This window comes from Hippoglossus stenolepis, chromosome 4 (genome assembly GCF_022539355.2).
Source record: "Hippoglossus stenolepis isolate QCI-W04-F060 chromosome 4, HSTE1.2, whole genome shotgun sequence".
NCBI lineage: Eukaryota > Metazoa > Chordata > Actinopteri > Pleuronectiformes > Pleuronectidae > Hippoglossus > Hippoglossus stenolepis.
In genome coordinates, this window is record NC_061486.1 from 9,427,009 (window position 1) to 9,443,005 (window position 15,997).

At 41.9% G+C, this 15,997-nt stretch overlaps 1 protein-coding gene and 2 pseudogenes across 1 annotated transcript; 1 reads left to right on the forward strand and 2 right to left on the reverse strand.

The window, feature by feature from the left end:
• The first annotated feature begins 318 nt into the window (after nt 1–318).
• On the forward strand, nt 319–5,494 carry LOC124851631 (annotated as a pseudogene).
• A 2,449-nt stretch (nt 5,495–7,943) lies between these two features.
• LOC118106771 lies at nt 7,944–12,185 on the reverse strand (annotated as a pseudogene).
• Nucleotides 12,186–12,626: 441 nt separating this feature from the next.
• LOC118106772 (extracellular calcium-sensing receptor) lies at nt 12,627–15,591 on the reverse strand. The gene is given in 17 exon segments (XM_047339646.1): nt 12,627–12,854; nt 12,857–12,934; nt 12,937–13,103; nt 13,106–13,187; nt 13,189–13,257; nt 13,260–13,309; nt 13,312–13,375; nt 13,417–13,541; nt 13,629–13,738; nt 13,995–14,080; nt 14,394–14,433; nt 14,435–14,528; nt 14,531–14,660; nt 14,663–14,902; nt 14,904–14,951; nt 15,140–15,362; nt 15,458–15,591. Coding segments are annotated over 17 exon segments (1,968 nt in total).
• Between the last annotated feature and the right edge of the window lie 406 nt (nt 15,592–15,997).

Here is a 15,997-nt window from a genome sequence, read left to right on the forward strand (position 1 = left end):
CAATGGAAAAAAAATCCGGCACATTAAGAAAACTGATATCCACGAGTGTGTGAAATGTTGCTTGGCTCGACTGTATTTAAAGTGGACTGTTGGGCCTTGTTTGTTTTAAATAGTAATTTAACAAGAGTAGAAGAGAAACAGAGGCACTCAGTGGAGGTTATAAAGTACATACAGCCTAAGGAACTGAAAAATACAGAGCAAGGACATCCTCTCTGTGATGTACAGTAAGCTGACGTACAGTAGGAGGGAATCTTTAGTCTGAAAAGCTATATAAAGCAGTGAATACACACTTATTGCCCACATGCACACACTTGGGGGATGATGGGGATCTCAGCTCTCTTTGTTTGCCTCGTATGGGCTCTGGGTCTGTTTGAGCTGAACTCTGCTCTTGGCTTGAACGGGTCTGGGATGAAATGTAAGCTTCAGGGTACGGCTCATCAACCTGCCTTCTCAATGGATGGGGACTATGTGGTTGGGGGGGGTTTCTCCATACACGACTACATGCACACAGTGAGGTATAACTACACCACGGAGCCTGAGCCTCTGAGGTGCATAGGGAGGTTTGTATAACAGGGAGAAGTGGGGGATAAAAGGATGTTGAACCTTGTGGGGACATAAATGTTTTAAATTTGGATATTGTGCTTAAAATCTTTTTGTTTTAATTTTTTGATGTTAAGTTACATGTGTTATATTCAAAATGTGTCCGGTGTGGCTGTAGGAGAAAAGATTATGATTTGTGATTCTTAAATGAAAACAGTTGTTTTTAACATTTATTAATATTTCCCAGAATAAGAACAGATTAACGCTGTGAAATTAGTTGTCATTAGTTGTGTGAAATTAGTTGACTATTGAAATTAAATCTTCTCCTGGCTATTCTTATTATGATGTTATATATGATGAGGTATGATCTTCTTGTTTTTAATTTGTTTTCTGTGTGAAGCACTTAGTAACAGCAACTTATTATTATAATTATTATTAGTTGTTGAAGTAGTAGTAGTAGTATTACTAATAATAATATATATTATATATATAAATAATATTTTCATTAGTAGTGTTATTATTTGTACAGTTAGTATGCCTGTGGTTTTTCCGCTAATATGATTAGGCTATGACGATAATTGTGATTATTATTATAACTATTAGTAGTATTAGTAGTACTCCTGTTTGTATTATTAGTATTATTCTTAGGCCTGTGATTCTCCCATTAGAACACGTGATCCCATCCTATGTAAACTCCAACATTACATACATGTGTGCATGTGCAGCATCGACTCCCGTGAGCTGCGCTTCTCACGCGCCATGGTCTTCGCCATTGAGGAGATCAACAACAGCTCGAACCTGCTGCCGGGCGTCACGCTCGGTTACCACATCTACGACTGTGCGCCTCGGTGCCGATGGCGGTGCGTCTGGCCTTCCAGCTCTCCAACGGCCAGGACCCGGAGTTCAGCCCCGGCAACGACCACAACTGCTCCTAACTGGAATGGTGATAACATCGTTGGCGAAACTGGCTCCACGCACATCCATCAGCATGTCGCGCGTCATCGGGCCCTTTAACATCCCTCAAGTAAATCTATTTGTGTTTCTACTCAATTCATTCATTATAAACCAGTGCGATTCACAGTTGTTTTTGGAGATGAAGAATCCCACTGTGTTGCTCCAGGTGAGCCACTTTGCCACGTGCGCCTGCCTCTCCAACAAGAAGCAGTACCCGAGTTTCTTCAGGACGATCCCCAGTGACCAGTTCCAGGCCAACGCGCTGGCCAAACTGGTCAAACACTTCGGCTGGACGTGGATCGGTGCTGTGCGCTCGGATTCGGACTATGGCAACAACGGCATGGCGTCTTTCCTGGACGCAGCGCACAGAGAGGGCATCTGCGTGGAGTACTCCGAGTCCTTCTACCGCACCCACCCGCGCAGCAAGATCCAGAGAGTGGCTGAAGTGATCCGCAGGTTTCTGCACCACTGACTGTGTTGACACTGAGCTTCTGCACATTAAAATCACTAAATATGTTCAGTCACACAACATTAGAAGATTAGAAAATGGTTTTATTAAGATAGTGCAAATACAAAACAATGTAATAAATAATACTGAATAATAACTGACTCTTCATGTTTATTGATCTTATAGGCCTGGATAAAAATACTCATTGAGAAACTGTACATTCGAAACACTGATGTTTGCTGGTTTAAAAAATCTTTATCCATATTAACTGTGCATTATGCATTATATCGTCTCTCCAGGTCGACAGCCACAGTTATTGTGGCCTTCGTAGCCTCTGGAGACATGAGGATCCTGTTTGAGGAGCTGTCCCGGGAGCCTCCTCCTCCTCGTCAGTGGTTAGGAAGCGAGGCCTGGGTGACTAACTCAGAGCTGCTGAGGTTCTCCTTCTGTGCCGGGGCCATTGGAATTGGCATCCAGCAAGCTGTCATCCCCGGCCTGAGGGACTTCCTGCTGGATCTGCCCGCCACCAAAGTGTCTGCGTCCCCGGTGCTGACTGAGTTCTGGGAGAGTGAATTCCACTGCAGGCTGGACCAAAGTGAGGAAGTTGTGCAGACTTATTTTTCCCTCTTAAAACATAGGTGACACTATCAGTTGTGTTGTGTTGTTGTCACAATTTGTGGAGCTGCATGGTAATTCAAGTTTATTTATGTGCTTCTCATTAAACATCAAAGATACATGAAAAATACATGAGATGACTAAACATATGAGATGAAAATATTTGAAATAAGAGAATATTTCAAATATATAAGGAATAAATGCAAGCTGAAAATATAATAAGGTACAAGGTAATAATGAAATAGATATTAAATAAGTGAAAAGTAGAAGACAAATAAGATAAATAATCATACATGAAACGTAAACTTAAAAATGGAGAACATTAAGAATATAATAAAGTTATTTAAAAGGATACTGACAGTGCACATGCTGCATACTAATAATAATGTGCAGTGATATCATAGCAATAATAATTATAATGATATATAATTATAACGGTACAGCATAATACTATGATAATATCATATTCATGTTTTTGTAAATATGAATACACGTCAAGTCAGTTTCAAGGAAATTGTTCTCATTATTTTCATAAATGTAAATGTTAATTTGTTAAAAAAAAGCCCAGTCTCCTCCTCGTTGTTTTTAGGTGCAGCCACAGGAGAGAGTTTATGTGATGGAACTGAAGACATTCAGACGCTCCAGAGCCCGTACACCGACACCTCTCAGCTCCGCATCACCAACATGGTGTACAAGGCCGTTTATGCAATAGCTCATGCCATTCATAATGCAGTGTGCCAGAAAACTAACTCTACAAGAGAGTGTGACAAAGTCACCAGGACAGAGTCCAAACAGGTCGGTCCAAACAAATACTGTATGTCATATACTTACCAAGACGAAAATGTACTTTACATCATTTACTTCCTGTCTTCTTTCATTTCATCCTCACAGGTTCTTACTGAGCTGAAGAAAGTCAGCTTTTCCCAGAATGGTTATGATGTGTCGTTTGATGCCAACGGAGACCCGGTGGCCACATATGAGCTGGTCAACTGGCAAAGAAGTGCGAGTGGCAGCATTGAGTTGGTGACAGTGGGGCACTACAATGCGTCGCTGCCGGTCGGCCAGGAAATCCACATCAGCAGGAACCTCACGTGGATGGAGGGTGGCACACAGGTGAGGAGCCATAACTTAACACCTCTACCAGCTGTGTAGCCATAGTGTGATATCTGTGTGAGTTTGTTTGTGTCTGTGTGACAGGTGCCTGCTTCAGTGTGCACAGACAGCTGCCCTGCAGGAACCCGTAAAGTGCTGCAGAGAGGGAAACCCATCTGCTGCTATGACTGTGTACCATGTCCTGAGGGAGAGATAAGCAATGCTACAGGTAAAATAAGAACACGAGGAATGTTCAACACCAGTTGATGAACCCACCGACTTGTAGGTAACATATCGGACAAAGCAGGTCTGAAGAAGGGCCTCTGCCTGAAACATTACCAACGACAGCCAGTGGCTGGAAGCATTATGTTTTTGGGTTATTTGACGTACGTCCCATTCCTGTCAACGCATATCTCAAGAATCCCTTGAGGGAATCACTTCATGTTTGTCACAAACGTTCACTTGGACTCAATGATGTACTCATTTAATTTTGGGAGCCAAAGCTCAAGGTCATTGGTGGCCTCATAACTTTGGCCTCATAATGCTTTTGGCTTCTTGAACATGATATCTCTCGTCTGCCTTTAGGGAATTTCTTTAAAATTTGATCAGTTGTCACTTGTCACTTCAGTTGTCAGACTGGTTATTGCAGAGACATGAAAACACAGAGTGGCACCTCTAGTTCTCTGTTATACTAATAAATAAACAGTATTGAAGGTTTTTTATATTTAATTTCTTGTTATATTTGGGTGTGGTTTTCTTTCAAGCCATTACTGTTTTCTTCCACCCCCCACACGTATTTTAACATTTCATTTATGGACACTTAGAATTGTCTGGTTTTCGTTACCTCTGTCCAGCACCTAGTGTTCATTATATAAAGTTTACATCAAATATAAGGCTGCTGAAAGTGTTTTCCTTAATTTATTTTTGCAGATTCTGCTGATTGCTTCCCCTGCTCTGACGAGTCTTGGCCCAACGCAGAGAGAAACACATGTCTCCCTAAGCCTGTAGAGTTTCTCTCCATCCATGAGGTCCTGGGAATCATCCTGTCATGTTCTCCGTTGGCGGCGCGCGGTCTCGCCATAACAGCGCTAAATTCTTTCACAGGCAGTCCCCCATCGCTGGCGAACAACTCCGAGCTGAGCTCTGCTGCTCTTCTCGCTGACTCTGTGTTTCTTATGTTCACTAACTTTCATGGGAGCGCCCTCCGAGTGGTCCTGCATGCTGCGACACATCGCGTTCGGCATCACCTTCGTCCTCTGCATCTCGTGTGTTCTTGGGAAAACTATAGTGGTGTTAATGGCCTTTAAAGCGACACTTCCAGGTCGAAACATCATGAAATGGTTCGGTCCTCCGCAGCAAAGAATGACTGTGGTGTCCTTCACGTTTATACAAGTTTTAATATGCATTATTTGGTTGGTTGTCAGTCCCCCTTTTCCGATGAAAAACCTGACCACATACAAGGAGAGAATCATCCTGGAGTGTGCGTTGGGTTCAGCTATTGGGTTCTGGGCTGTGCTCGGGTACATAGGCCTGTTGGCTTTCTTTTGCTTCGTGTTAGCTGTCCTAGCTCGGAAGCTACCTGATAATTTTAATGAGGCAAAGCTCATAACGTTCAGCATGTTGATATTCTGTGCCGTCTGGATCGCTTTTATTCCAGCTTACGTCAGCTCTCCTGGTAAATTCACTGTGGCTGTGGAGATTTTTGCCATCTTGGCCTCCAGCTTTGGACTAATTCTGTGTATATTTGCTCCAAAGTGTTACATCATATTGTTTAAGCCCGAAAAGAACACCAAGAAACATTTGATGAACAAGAATGAATCCTAGTACATCTGAGCTCCGGCAATATTTATGATGGCAGCATACAAGAGTTTATATTGTGTAAGTTCTTCGACTAGTTGCATGATTTTTCATATATTGTAATTTTGTGAATGTCTTTTTAATCTGTTGTTTTCTTATTATACAAATAATTTACCTTTTGTGCTGGAAATATGAAATAAACTAAAGAAAGTTTTGCAACAAAAAGAGTTTTGTCTTCACTATAAAACATAAAAACAAAATGCACATCATAGTATATAAGATGTGACATAATTAAAATAAAGACTTGTTACATTGCCATCAAGTGTTATTGTCAGTGTTTGCAAACTCCTGTCCTGAAATGTTAACAAATACTTTAGCACTTTTCTTGTCTTGTTAACCACTCAAAGAGCTTCACTGTACAGTTTTGTCATCCACCCACTCACACACGTTCATACAAGGCTTCCACATGCAGCACTTTCTCTATCACACATCCTTCATACACTGCCGTCAGCTGTCTTTTGGGTTCAGCGTCTTGCCCAATGACGCCTTGGCATGTGTGGAATGAGGGAGACGGGAATCAAACCCATCTCGACCTCCCGAGCCACAGCCGACCCTTCAGTTCATGCATTGAAGGGAAAAGGTTGATGTTTTCCTTCAGGTTTCAAAAGTGCCAATCTCATTACATAGTGACAATAATCTGGTTTATTTGAAAGAAAAAGCCTTTCATATGTGAAGGGTAAATTCTGCATGAGAAAGAGTGGCCTATATTCTGTAAATTTAAGTAAACCATCAACAATGCACAACTGTGGATATGACCACTAGATGGAAGCAGTCAACCAATCCCCTTTCTCAGGTCTGTTGTGGAAACCATGGTGGAGGAAAATAAATATCAATAATTCCCTTCACAATTTCATGTTTCCTCTCTTGTTGGATCTCAGAGTGAGTTGGTTTGTTTTCAGGGTTTTGCTCTGATGAGAACAAACAATTCTGTTTGACAAATAAAACACAAATTTTTTCAATCAATATTTTCCAGCCCAAGCACTTTCATGAGGTTACTCATGTGAAACTCAAACTGACGACACAAGCTGTGGATTTCCTCGTCACATTCAAAATCCTCCTTAGCTCAGCTGGGTTTTCACCCCAGGGCAAAAGTTCTCTGTTGGACAACTGCAGCGTCGTTGTCCCTCATCAGCCGACAGCAGAGAAAGTGAACAGAGGAAACTACACATTTTCCATGTGGTACTATATAATGTTCTTGTTTTACTGGTTGAAGAAGGGACAGGCGGGTGGGAACGTTTACTTTGAACATTTAATAATGGAAAATAAACCATTCTCTGACGATGTCAGGGGGAAAATAGTTTGCATAAACCTGTCATACTTTCATTATACATGTTGAGTTTAACAACATTAATCTCCATTAACTACTAACAAATTGCATAACTGTAAGACACGCAACCAATACACTTGTAATTTACCCTGTAAAAATATCTTGATGCATTTGTTGTGAATCTCACCCTTCGCCCCTTCGTTGATTTGGTTCCGAGATGAACGTCAACTCAGAAAAGACACATATGTATGGACTTCAAACAACTCAGCTCAGAACCAAAAGCAAAAGCAGATGTGACTACAATGCATAACCGTCTCTCCTCTCCTGTTTCCAATTGTTTTGGCAGTCACATTATATATCACACAGAACATGCTCAGCCATGTAAACGTCATCATTATTCTCTTCGACACCCATTGTAGGAAGTGATGTAAAGTCAGGGAGGACTTAAGATACCCATTAGTCACATTAATGTTAAACTTTTGTCACCTTATTGTATTGAAATATATCAACAAATAAATTAAATAATTTTGTAATTGTTTTTGGGGTTAGCTATCTAATGCAGTGAAAATAATAAAATTATATTTCCTACATGTTTTCGTTCAGGTGTTAAATGACCATAGTATTGTGTTAGTGATTGAATTATATGGTTTATTTTTTAACAGGGAGAGAGTCTATTTGCTGTTTGTGTCCCCTGAGGCTCCACTGAGTTCTACAAAGACCATTGTGGTTGCTGTGGTTGAAGAATTCCTGTCTTTCTTCCTGGTCATATCACCAATGCCGGCTCCACCAGGCAGCGTTAGGACTCAGCTTCGTCCTCTGTCTGTCCTGCCTCCTCGTTGACACCATCTTGGCGTTCCAGGCGATTGTAGCTGGTTCCAGGGTTCTGAAGCTGTTTTCTCTCCACAGTCCCCAAAGTGCTTGTTCATCGTGGGAACTGTATGGTTTCTCTATCATTCTGTAAGGTCGTGACCTTCTATGTAAAGTGGCTTGAGATACTGTATGTCATGATTTGGCGCTATACAAATACAGTGGAATTGAATTGCATCACTGGACACTTTTCATATACAGGAGGTGAAAAAAGGAAGATGAGCTTTAGTGACTTTGATTGAAAAAAGTTGTAGCTTTATTGTATCTTTCATTTGAAGTTTGTGGAAGAAGGTGAAGAAAGTGTTAGCTACAGAAAAAGAGAATGATGTTTTTCTCTGGTTTGATCAATATTATGTAGCATTTCGGTGCAAAGATACAAATTAATAAACCAAATGCTGAAGACAAAATTGCAAAAGTTTCCACAGCTACAGTGAACTTCCCAGGGGAGCTGATATGCTGGGACGAAGGTGATCCAGACTGCACAATATCAAGATGCTGAAGGTGATGAATTTGGCTTCATTGAAGTTGTTGCACCTTCGGCTAGAAATGCCAGGACCAGACAAACTATTGCGAGGAACCCGATATATCCCAGCACTGCGTAGAAAGCAGCTTCAGAGCCTGTGCGTTACACTCCAAAACAATCTTCGGCTGCTGTATCTGAAAACCATGTTCGGGGAAAAGGGGGATTTAACTTAAGCCACAATATACAAATCAAAATCTGGAATCAGGCGCAGGAGCAAACTATGATTCTTTGCTGCGTATGGACCAAACTTTCCGCTACTTTGTTGCCAGGAAACGCTTTGAAAGCCGTGACGATTTACAATTGTTTTTCCTAAGACGCAGGAAATGCAGAGCGCGAACGTCACGCCGAAGGCTGCAGGAGCATGCATGTCCAGACCATGGGCCGGGCCGGATGAAAGTGAGGGGACAGAGGAAACACAAGAAAAGAGAGAACAGCAGGAAGCAGCTCAGCTCTGCGTTGCTGGCCTTTACCACCGCCTGCATTGATGAAAACCACCATGGTGGCCAGAGACAGGAGGCTCCCAGAAGGGCACAGACTGTGATAGCTATTCCCAACGGCTCGTGATATGTCAGAATTCAACAGTTTTGGGAATTTATATGTCTTTCCCTCGCTGGACCAGAAGTCCTTGTGACACTGTGTGCAACGCTGCACCTGTTGAGGGAAGAAGAGAGTGAGAGTCATGCATCTTGGATTTCAATGTTTGCAGAGAATGTCATGGTCGCTTAGTGATACATTAAACATTACATTTAAAGCAAATTCTATAACTGGATGGTGTTGTTGGTCTGCTTATCGGTACCTGTTGAGTTGGCCGGCAACTATCTGCACAGGGGATACAATCAAAGCAGCAGGAGGGTTTTCCTTTAATTTGAGCTGTCCTCGCTCCTACTGGACAGATATTAGAGCACACTGATGTGGGAACCTGAGGGAAAAAGTGCAGACACACTCACATGATAACTAATAATTAAATGGGACACATATCTTAGAATTACAAGCTTAAAGCATGAACATTTTTTTGATGATTACCTTTTTCCCTATCCTCCACACTATCTCTTCTCCTGGACGCTGAGCTTATAATCACCCTGGCAGCAGATGCAAATGACCCACTGTCACATGCTGCACGTGCCCGTCTCTCAGCTGCCAGTTGATTAAGCTATAAGAAGCCGGAGGGTCTCCGTCTCATCGAAGAACACGTCGCCCCCGAACTGATTTCTGAAATGTACTCCTCTGCAGGTGATCAGTGACCTAGAAACTGCGATGAATTGTGAAGACATTTCAAGCTAATGATAAGGTAATCTCTTCACATAGATACAACTTTATTTGCAGACATTGTGGGTTTTGCTCTATTTCTCACCTGTTTGGGCTGAATTTCTGACACATTCAACACGGTATCACCGGTTTTCTAATGGTTTACCGGACGGTTGGCAGAACACTAGCTCATGCAGGGCATGTGCAATGGCATAGACTGCTTTTATACACATTATAGGACACTCTGAGCTGTGTGACTTTAAAGAACACATGCTGGGAATATAATAATGTCTCGTTGCCTGTGCATTTTTCATTTGTTTCCTCGGATCCTGTGTGTTCACTGGGTGAAACGGGTCGACATCCCACCATACCTCCCCAGAAATTCTCACGAAGGCTGCACTTGGGTCTGCATAAGGGTTGATGCCTGTGAGAAATGGTTTGAGATCCGGGATGGCCATCTTATGGCACCACAAATCCCCTAGGCTCCGCCTGGGGCTTTGTAGATTTCAGGCGTGGAGGGTCGCGCTGCCGTTATCCAGGCCTCACTAGCGATCCACTGAATTCCAGTGATATTCTGTTTCACTACCTCTTTTCATTAAGAAATACAAGTCCATCACAGGAACGGGGCCAGAATGATTCTTGACTGTTGACTGCTTGATCATTTCCACAACATCCAGAATCTTATCCAAAGTGTACGTGCGTAGAATTGTCCCGACAAATGCAACACAACCCCGAGCTTCCTAACCTCCTCAGTGAAAGCCAGGATCCCATTCCGCCATAGTACGTCTGACTGTATGGTGCCAATCCACTGCCAGCCAAAACGCTTGACCAGAGCTGCCAAAGCTGGCCTGGAAGTAGTCGCTGGGGATCGTCCGAAAACGTAGGGTATTTAGCTCTGTCACTGAGGCAGGCACATGTCGTAGAAGTAACTCACCTATGAAAATATCACCACAATAAGTCTGAAACAACAAAATACAACAAACAAACTATGAAAGCATCAATCAAATACATATCATTTCTTACGATTGGCACTTGAAATGGTCCGAGAGTTCCAGCCACAGCTGAGGACTGAGACGATCCCACTCTGCTATGACAGCAGATACAGCCGAGGATGTCGGAGGTTGATTCCATCTCCTCAACTCCGCTGGCCAGTGTTAGTGGCAGCATTAACGCGCCTGGGTGGAGATGCACACGAAGCAGATCCTGTGCCAAGAGTGATGTTTGGCAGGAGAGCAGATTCTTTGTTAATTTCTTCAATTGCAAATATCATCACTTGGGGTCCATCGGAAAGCTCGCAGGTCAAATCTAAAATAATTGAAATAGATTTTTACATGTGAGAGCTGCAGCTTTGCAGATTTAAAAACGTCAGATGCAAATTTACCCACACTTCACTGCAAGTGGCTCCTTTTCAAACATATAGGTGCTGCCTCGATCTCTTTGTTGAAAAGCGGGAAAATCCCCTCCGATCATTATATCTCCCTGTTTGAACAAACTTGGCATATCAAACCTGGCAAACAGTTCACACAGACACTGGCTCAGGTAGAGCGACCCAAGACAAGAGAAAAGCTCTCCACATGTTTGCTCTACTTTATTTTTACGAGGGTGCAGCTCTTATAACAGCTGTGTTGGATGCAGATGTGCTCTCTTCATAAAAGGTTGATTTATTTCCACAGGCTCAGCACCTTAGATTGGTAAGTTTGATACAGCCGGGACAGAGGATGTGTGTGTGTGTTATACACAAATTACACAATCGTCCACAAGCTGTGTAATTTGGCCAACCCAGTTCAGTGTAATATTAATAATAATAGCATTATTAATAAAAGTAATATTAATAATAGGTCAAATAAAATGAATACAAAAAAAAATCTAAGCAAATTAATACATAATTCATGTCATTCAAAATCAAAACAGCAAATGACAAAATCAAAGTGTAAAATCTAAAATCAAAGACTAATAACATAATGAGTGTATCCTTAAGTTAAGGACATATTCAATGCTGCAGAAAGTGCTGTTTTCATTTAGCTGTAAGCCATGGCAGTTTTGTGCAGTAGGGAAATTCAAGTAGGTGCGTTCTTCATGATGTACAATAATAACCTAAACAAAAAATACAAAAATATGTGATTGTGTGTTCCCAGTTTCCACCTGGTTATCATTTGTCTTTGCATAAACACTTAAAAATTTACTGGAGAAAACTGGTCAGCTCCTCCAAAAGCTGAACGGGTTATAATAGCCTCTGTGATGAGGATGAGTTATGATTGAATTGGTTCAATCTGATTTGTACACACACATACACTGCCTGAAGAATGTCATCACTTTTTAAAAATGTAAATATCTTTTACATGTAAAACTTATTTTTAATATAGTTATTAATAAAATGATGACATTTATTTCGGTTGTGTTTACGCTGTAGTTACTGGATATGATTTTATAAACATTAATAAATGTGTTATTAATAAAACAGTTGTAAATGGCCAGAACTCTGTGATTCCACTTATCAATCACCTCACCCTGTTTTCTTGAATAAAACAAAAAAATTAATTCTGAAAGATTTTTTAACAATGTTAGCAAGTCCATGTATAATAAAGGGTTATGTAATGACTAATCACATATATACAGGGAACAGTATTGAGTTTGTAATTGTGGTTTTTTTTGTCTCCAGGACGTTACTATAAAGGTTGTTCGATGGAGAACCCAAACATTTTAGGTATGGATCTGGATCAGAGGGTGGATCCAGGAATTTTCTTTACTCTCTCTCTTTTTACATCTTTCTGCAACATTTCGTTAATTTGTCAGAGAATAATAAATGAACCTTGATAAGAAAAATCTAGCAAGTCTAAGGGACTGATATTTATGAGAGTGTTACCTTGACTGTCGGGCCTTGAGGAGGTAATGCCCACTGAGTGCAGTTGTAGTTGCTTTTTATAGTGGAGCCTTTTTCTTGACACTTTTTATTTGTCTGTTCCACTGCAATAAATTGAATGAACTATTATAGGTGTAAACATTTCTGTTGAATGTGTTTAAATTCTTCATTCAAAACCAATCAAATGAAATCTCAGACACTGCTTACACTCAGTGGAGTTGATGAATAAAAAGGAGGAAGACTTGATTCGGTTCATTTACTTTATTCAACACATCACAACTTAGAATTTACTACAATATCTGTCAGGCTGTGAAACTAGTTTATTTTTCAGTTAACTCGACACCTTTCAAACTACAGCTCAAAGTGTCCTTGGTATTTTTCCCATCAAATGCTCCCTTGAGTTTTGTTCTGGCCTGAATAAGATAATGTAGCATTTTGGGAACAAAATGCATGTCAGCAAGCCAAAGCTGGAGGCCAGAATAGCAAATATCTCCACAGCCACAGTGAACTTCCCAGGAGAGCTGACATATGCCGGGATGAATGTGATCCAGACTGCACAGAATATCAACATGCTGAAGGTGATCAGCGTTTGGCCTCATTAAAGCTGTCTGGCAGCTTCCTGGCAAAAAAAGCAAGAATAAAACACAAGAGAGCAAGAAGTCCTCGATGTAACCCAGCACAGCCCAGAACCCGACAGCTGACCTCAGAGCGCACTCTAAGATGATCTTTTCTTTTTATAGTATATCATGTTCCATCCTTGGGAATGGAGGGTTGGCTGTGAGCCAAAGTACACAAATTACAACCTGAACCAGGGTGAAACTCAGAACACTGAGCTCTGCTGGCAGTGACCGAACCATTTCATCATATTTCTGCCTGGAAGTGTCGCCCTGAAGGCCATTAACACCACTATAGTTTTCCGGCAGGACACAAGAGATGCAAAGGACGAAGGTGATGTCGAACGCAGTAGGCCGCAGCATGCAGGACCAATCAGAGTGGGCCGGCTGATGAAGGTGAGGGGAGCACAGAAGCACAGCATCAGGAGAAGAGCAGCAGGAAGCTCAGCTCCGAGTTGTTGGCTTTAACAAATGGGAGTCTCTTTATGAGCTCCTATGAGTCTATGTCAATAGAGATAAAATATGCCCACACACCTGGGGTCCAGTTAAAAGTGCCCCATGATCCTCGTTGTAGGAGAGGTAATTGTCGGCTTCGGAGACACTGGTCTTTCTTTCATTTGGCCAAAATTCAGGTGGACAGATCAAACAGTCGGGAGAATCTAACAGTGGGAGATAGAGAGAGAGAGATTTTAAAACATGCTTTTTGTTTCTACTGCAAACATGAATGAATTCATTTTCTGTCTCACTTGTCTCATTACCACTGTCCTCCTGGGCACTCAAAGCAGTCGAAGCAGCACACTCTTTATCGCCTTCGAGTCCCTGGGGGACACGGCTCTCTGCAAACAGACCTCGGCACCTGATTAGAGAAACACAACGTGAGAAAATTCATAAATGCACCTAAATGCACTCTGTAGGAAAACATTATAATCAGCTGTAGAATTAATTAGACAGATGGTCACTTCACCGATACTGTTTCCTCCCCCAAACTATCCCGGTGTTGTCTTTTAGTTTGAATTTCTGCCCCTCTGGCAGAGACGTGTCAAATTGACCGATGTTTACGACCTCAACAGAGCCGGGTTGCCTTTTATTTGCCAAAGTTAACTAAGTCATACTGGGCAACTGAGTCTCCGTTTTCATCAAAGAAAACATTGGCCCCACTCTGTGTTGTGAAGTTCATGTACTTAATGTGCTCCAACACCTGTAGTAGGACAATCAGGACATTTCAGCATATTTGCGAAACCAATAAGATTTGTAGCTAATATTCAAATGTTGTGTTTTTACTAACATCAAGGTAAGGAAAACACACACATAAGTATCTTATGCCTGAGTAAATATACCAGAATCCACAATTTAGGTTTTAACTTGGTCTTTAGTCACGCAGGACTTCCGTGGTTGGATTTGAGCCATTGTGACATTGCAGTAGTGCGTGAATAGCATACGCCTACCAAGTACACAGTTTGTACAAATTATTCTCTGCCTAAAAATGGAGACTGTGCTGAGATCTTCTGTACAGTACACGTAGCAGAAGTATTTGACGGAGAGAAGCTGCACAAAGAACGACTCCCAGAAATCTTTAACTAGCACCTGTGGTTCATCAGAGGGTTTAAAGCTGAGTAAGAATTCACCAAGACCTGATGGAGAGGCCTGAGGGAGGCAAAGCCCATCGCCCCTGCAAATGTTCTTACTCCCATCAGAAGCCAGGTCTGTTTGAGGATCCAAGCCTCACTGCCAACCCATTGCTTTCCCAGTGATGTTATACTTCATTTCACAAGAACGATATGGTGAAGGGTAAGGGCAAAAACAAGAGGACCACCTTGGACGAGGATTTCCTCAGAGCCTCCACAATAGCAGGAAATTTTACATGTGTCTTTGAGTGAGGTAACCGGTCTTCAACACATATGCCCTCTTTTTCTGCTTCCTTTGCAAATGCCATTGTACCTTCTTCTGAGTACACGCCCTGAGAATAAATGATCCCCACCCAGCGCCAGTCAAAGTATTTATGAGGCTGCACCTCAGACCGATGATTTGAAGCGGTCACTGGGCACAGTTCTGAAGAATGTGGGAACTGCCTTTGTCAGTCAAAAAGCACAAGTGAGATGGCTCACCTTCAAAGAAAGAAAACATGTTAACCACAACAAGGCAGAATAAACGTTCTTCAAAGATGGAAACATGAATAAATCCCAGTTATTTCCCAATCACGTCTCCTCACCTGTGGAATGGATAGCGGGCTGAGTATTATGTTTATGTCTTTACTCACTCCGGAGGAGGAATGGCCCAGGAGAGCCTGTATCTGATCAGCGCAGCCCTTTGAGTCCTCTCCGTTTACAGCTTCCATTGCTGCTCGAATCAGGTTCTCACTCCCACAACCATTGTACAGCCTGTAGCCCAGACTCAATCCAGGAAGGAGCTTAGTATCTCTGTTGATCTCCTCCACTGTAAAGATCACTATCCTGGCAAACTTCAGTTCCCTGTCATTCAGCCTACACACAGTGTTCGCTTGTTATGAATAAATGACATTAGAGCTGATCACTTTCACACACAAAACATACACAGGTTTTACAGCACATTCACTTACTTTTTGCAGTATGTATACGGCAATGTGTGGTAGCCATTGTCAATCAATTTGCGTGTAGTAGACAAAGCGAAAACTCCTCCGATAATGAGATCACCATCTTTAGAAAACTCCTTGAACCCTGTTTGCCCGATCATTTTGCACGTTTGTTTTTCTGACTTTATCCCTGCCAGCAGAGTGAAGAGGATACAAGTGATCCAACCCATCACGAGTCTCCCTGTTCTTCACTGAAAGCAACTCTGACCTGGGAACTGACCTTTATAGTGTTTCTTTGTACCATGAGAGAAGAATCAACAGCCAATGTGAACGTACTCCTAATTCCCATGAGATTATTCTCAACGCATTACTGCACTTCTAAGAAACCCAGCCCAATGACGTGTAGGAGACAGAACTGATTTACCTGTTCTCTGAGGATCTGCACAGGATTGAAAAATAATAAATACATTGTGGAGAGAAGTTGTTTCGTTGTGCTGTATCTGTTTAAACGTTGCAGTCAATTACAGATGTTTGCCAGTAGTGGATCTCTAAAAACATATAAAGGTA